We start from the raw sequence: 4,211 nt of genomic DNA, 5'->3' as shown, positions 1-4,211 counted from the left end.
TACTATAACTCCTATTTATTTACGTAAGCTTACCATTGTTGGATTGAACTGAGTAAGTAATTTTTTTTTAGAATCTGTGTGAATCATCCTACTTTCTATGCCCAAAATTGTCACACTTGCACTAATAATCTAGCTGAAACGAGTCGCACACAAGATTGTGAAAACAATACGTCGGGCGATTCAAAAACCTAAGCTACTAGGAGCCTAGAATCTAAAACTAAAATGATCCGCACGCGCGGGTCCGGCAACCCCAACCACCCCACCATTATAGCTAACCCTCATTGTCATTGGATTGAAGTGAGTACGTAAAGTTTCAGTAGAATCCGGACGTAGAAATAGCATTGCTTTTTGTATTAAAAAAAGTATGGAACACATCCTACTTCCTATGCCCAAACTTGTTACACTTACACTAATAATCTAGCTGAAACGAGTCGCACACGAGATCGTGAAAACGAGTCGCCAAGTCATGTTACGTCCGCATAGCATATGCTAATTAAATTTGCAAGGATTAGGCTGGGCGGATCAGTAAAACAGATTGCCCTGGCCTTTGATCCTGAAGGGCGTCCCGAAGTTCTGGTACACCTTTATCTCGCCGCTCAAGGTCGCCGTGACTACCACCAAGCCCCACGCGTTGCCGCTGTCCGGGGCGTTGGCTCCGGTCTTGCTGGCGTGCCGCGATGACGGCGTGTCTAGCGGGCCCGAGTGTGGCGACGGCGCGGCGGGGCTGCTCAGCTCGCCGCTCTTGGTCACCCTGCTCAGCTCGCCGCTCTTGCTCACGTCTTGCTTGGCGGCGTGGCTCGCCATGCTGCACACATCGTCGTTGCACGACACGACGCCCTGGTGCGACTTCGGGCTGCCGGGCAGGGACGGCGAGTGGGTCCACGGGATGGCGGCGGAGACGTCCTTGCAGTAGAAGTTCTCGTAGGAGCGGATGGTGCACCACGTCTTGGGCTTCATGCCGATGCCGATGGCCGCCGCGGCGGGCGCGCTCCGGGTGGTCCTCCAGATGTAGACGTGCGAGTCCTCGCTCGCGCACACCACGTACCGCCCGTCGGAGGTGTAGGCCGCCGCGATCTGGCTGCTCGTGTTCTTGAATCCTGCGTTGTTCACTTGTCATCTTCCTTGTCCTTTTTCTTTTTGCTTCCTCGAGACAGGATTTGTTTACAGAGTGAGTACTAGTAAGTAAAGTACCTCTGAACTTCTGGACCATGGTGACGCCGTCGAAGACGCGGATCTGCGAGTCGGCGGAGGTGACCAGCACTTCCGACGGGTTCCCCGGGGCATACTGGATGACGTCCAGGAGCATCAAGATGAGTAACCTACGTTAGATAAGAGTCATGGTAAAATCAATCAGAATTGTGGTGCATACAACCTGGAACCCGGTGATCTTCTTAGCCTGCGACTTGCGCTTCTTGCTCTGGACGTCGATCTGCGCCTCCGGGCTGATCTTGCAGTCTGTAACCGCGCCACGAGATTAAGCAAACATGTGCTCGGTCAATACCGGCTGAATTTGGAGATGCACAATGTACTACCTGCTGTCTTGTAGAACCGGCAGCTCCCTTGGTGCGAGCCGATGATGGCGCTCTTGGGTTGTTCGTGTCGACAACCAACGACGGCGTGTCAGAAACATGAATAAATAGGCGATGGCGATGTCATGTAGGGAGAAATGTCAACGGCGCCGGGGCACACGTACCTGGCCGTCGGGGGAATAGGAAGCGGCGGTGACCATCTCGTTGACGTCGGTCCAGTCGACGACCTGCCGGTTGGGGATGCTCCACAGGCGCACCTTGGCGTCCAGCGAGCCGCTGATGAAGTACCGGTCATCCACCGGGTTGAACTGGATGCTCGTCACTGCACACGGTCGCTCCCTCCCTGTTATTATGAACAAGAAACCTACTCCTACGACGTAACGTATGAGAATGAGAGGCGCCACGCTCACTGACCGTAGTCGCTGTGCGAGAACTTCTTGAGGCAGGCCTTGCTCGCCGTGTCCCACAGCCGCACCGTCTTGTCCATGGACGACGACAGCAACTGCGGCGACGACAAGCCGTACGTGTCAACAAGTGTTTATGCTATGCGTGAGTATGTATGTATGATAGGATGGGCAAGACCTGATCGGACTTGGACCAGGTGAGGTCCAGCACGTCGTCCTCGTGCCCCTCCAGGACGCACAGCGCCTGCTCGGCCAGCGCGAACACCTTGTCGGGGACCACGAGGTGCTCCGGGAGCGCGGTCTTGCCGCCCTTGGTCGTCGACTTCTTGGACAGCCCCGGCGCCTGCGACGCTCCGTCCGCCCCGCCGGGCAGAGGGGGCAGGGACCCGTCCTGCGGCACGGAGCTCGGCGGCGCGCTGGTCTCCACCACCTCCCACACGCGCACCAGGCAGTCCTCGCCGGCGCTCGCCAGCCGCCGCCCGTCCGCGCTGAACTTGATGCTCCATATGGACCCCTCGTGCGCCTGGATCTCCTGTTAGTTGCACATGCACACCACACCCACACCCACACCGTGATTATTAACTATTAAGAGCTGCTTGCTTGCTTGCATGCATTTCTCAGTGTACCAGCCGGCCGGGTACCTGGGACATGTACAATCCAGTGAGCTCCTTGCTCGACTTGCCATAGTTTTGAACCTTGAGCTTCTCCGTGGACGTCGAGGAGGAGGAGGGTGGAACGGCTGCACTGGCGGGGCCCGTACTGGGGGCTGCGCCTGTGGCCGTGCTGGCGGGGACCGGCTTACCATTGTCTTGGATGAAGCCGATGGTGGTGGCGACCGACTTGATGTTCTTGAGCCATCCGCCCTTCTTCTTGGCCGCCGACTTGTCGCCCTTGGGCGGTGCCGCGGCTGCAGCCGGCGGCATGGGCTGGTGGTGCTGGCTCGGGCCGCGGCGCATTAGGTGCTTCATGATGGGGGTGTTGCCGATGAACTTCTCGATCTCCTCCAGACCATGCTGCACGCCGGTCTGGTTCTGGTCCTTGGGCGCAGCCATGACGGCGCCCTCCTTGCTGTTGTCCTGTTTCTTGGTCTGGCCGCTGTCGTCCCCGTCGCCTTTGGTGCCTTTATCCGCGGGCGCTGACGCCGGCATGGTCACGGCGGGCATATCACGTGTCGCTTTAAACTTATCGATGAGTGAGCTGCTACAGGGGTCGTGCGGGCTGAGCAAGGAGCGAGCACGACGCAGAGACGGCCTTCCGGAGCCGTCTCGCACGGCGAGGAAGCCGTCCGACCGGCGTCTCGTGATGGGTTTGGCCGGCGGCTGTTTGAGCATCTCGCGCGCGGCGGCCAGTCCCGACGGCGGCGCGCGAGTTGTCTCCGCGGCGGCAACGCTCGGAGTCGGGGCGTTGGCGGCGGGCGCGACGGGCAACGACGGTGCCATCTGCTGCATCCTCCTGGACACGCTCCGCGGCACGTCGATGAAGCGCTTCTTGGTGCTGTGGCGGCGCAGCGCGAGGTCCCGGCTGCTGACCATCCCCAGGCCCTGGTGCAGGCGGCGACGGCGCTCCTGGATGGACATGGGCTCGTCGGACATCCACATGTCGTACTTGGACGCGTCCTCCATCTCCGGCTCCGGCTCCTGGTCCTCGTCCTCCAGCAGCATGCCCGACTGGGGCCGGCGAAAGCTCTGGTCGCCCATGGCGGAGGAGAAGGAGGAACGGGCCTCTTCCTCGTCATCGTCGTCGTCGGAGGGGTGGTCGGTGTCGATGTGGATGCCGGACGGCACGCGGTCCAGGCAGTGGAAGAATGCCTCCTTGTCGCCGTCGGCGCCCCTCATCTCGACGTCGAGTTCTTTGCCGTGCCCGATGCGCGTGGCATAGCACCGTGGTTCGCGCGCGCGGAGACAAGGGAGAGAGAGATGGAAGGGACGGAGAGGGTGGTGGTGGCGCTGCTTGTGCCAAGTTTAGGTTGGTGATTTAGGTGGACGTGTATCAACGAGTGCTTTTCAGGTGAGTTCCCTTGGTTTGAAAGAGTCGCGACGTGCATGGGCAATGAGCAGCGTTAAGGATCCAAAGTGCTACTTCGATCCCAAACCAAACCTAGATGTAGCAAGCCGTCTTTCTTTCTTTCTTTTTGCGGGGGAGATGTAGTAAGCCATCAACAATTAATGTATCATGGCATTGCTTTAGTTGAGATTGTCCTTTCTTTCTTTCACGGCATGCTAAAGTTCAAAAAAGTTACTAAACAACATCTGAAGCTTACACCATTTGCAAGGCACAG

The 4,211-nt window shown here is 58.4% G+C and overlaps 1 protein-coding gene across 1 annotated transcript; it reads right to left on the bottom strand.

Moving 5' to 3' along the window:
• Window positions 1-319: 319 nt before the first annotated feature.
• LOC123120030 (WD repeat-containing protein 44) lies at window positions 320-4,076 on the bottom strand. The gene is made up of 8 exons (XM_044540043.1): window positions 2,575-4,076; window positions 2,112-2,465; window positions 1,944-2,031; window positions 1,694-1,851; window positions 1,533-1,584; window positions 1,373-1,455; window positions 1,192-1,285; window positions 320-1,097 (listed from the first exon to the last, which is right to left on the bottom strand). The coding sequence occupies exons 1-8, from the start codon at window positions 3,766-3,768 to the stop codon at window positions 523-525; spliced, it is 2,598 nt and encodes an 865-aa protein (XP_044395978.1). The 5' UTR covers window positions 3,769-4,076; the 3' UTR covers window positions 320-522.
• Between the last annotated feature and the right edge of the window lie 135 nt (window positions 4,077-4,211).

This window comes from Triticum aestivum, chromosome 5D (assembly GCF_018294505.1).
Source record: "Triticum aestivum cultivar Chinese Spring chromosome 5D, IWGSC CS RefSeq v2.1, whole genome shotgun sequence".
Taxonomy (NCBI): Eukaryota; Viridiplantae; Streptophyta; class Magnoliopsida; order Poales; family Poaceae; genus Triticum; species Triticum aestivum.
This window is presented reverse-complemented; position numbering and strand designations above follow the sequence as displayed.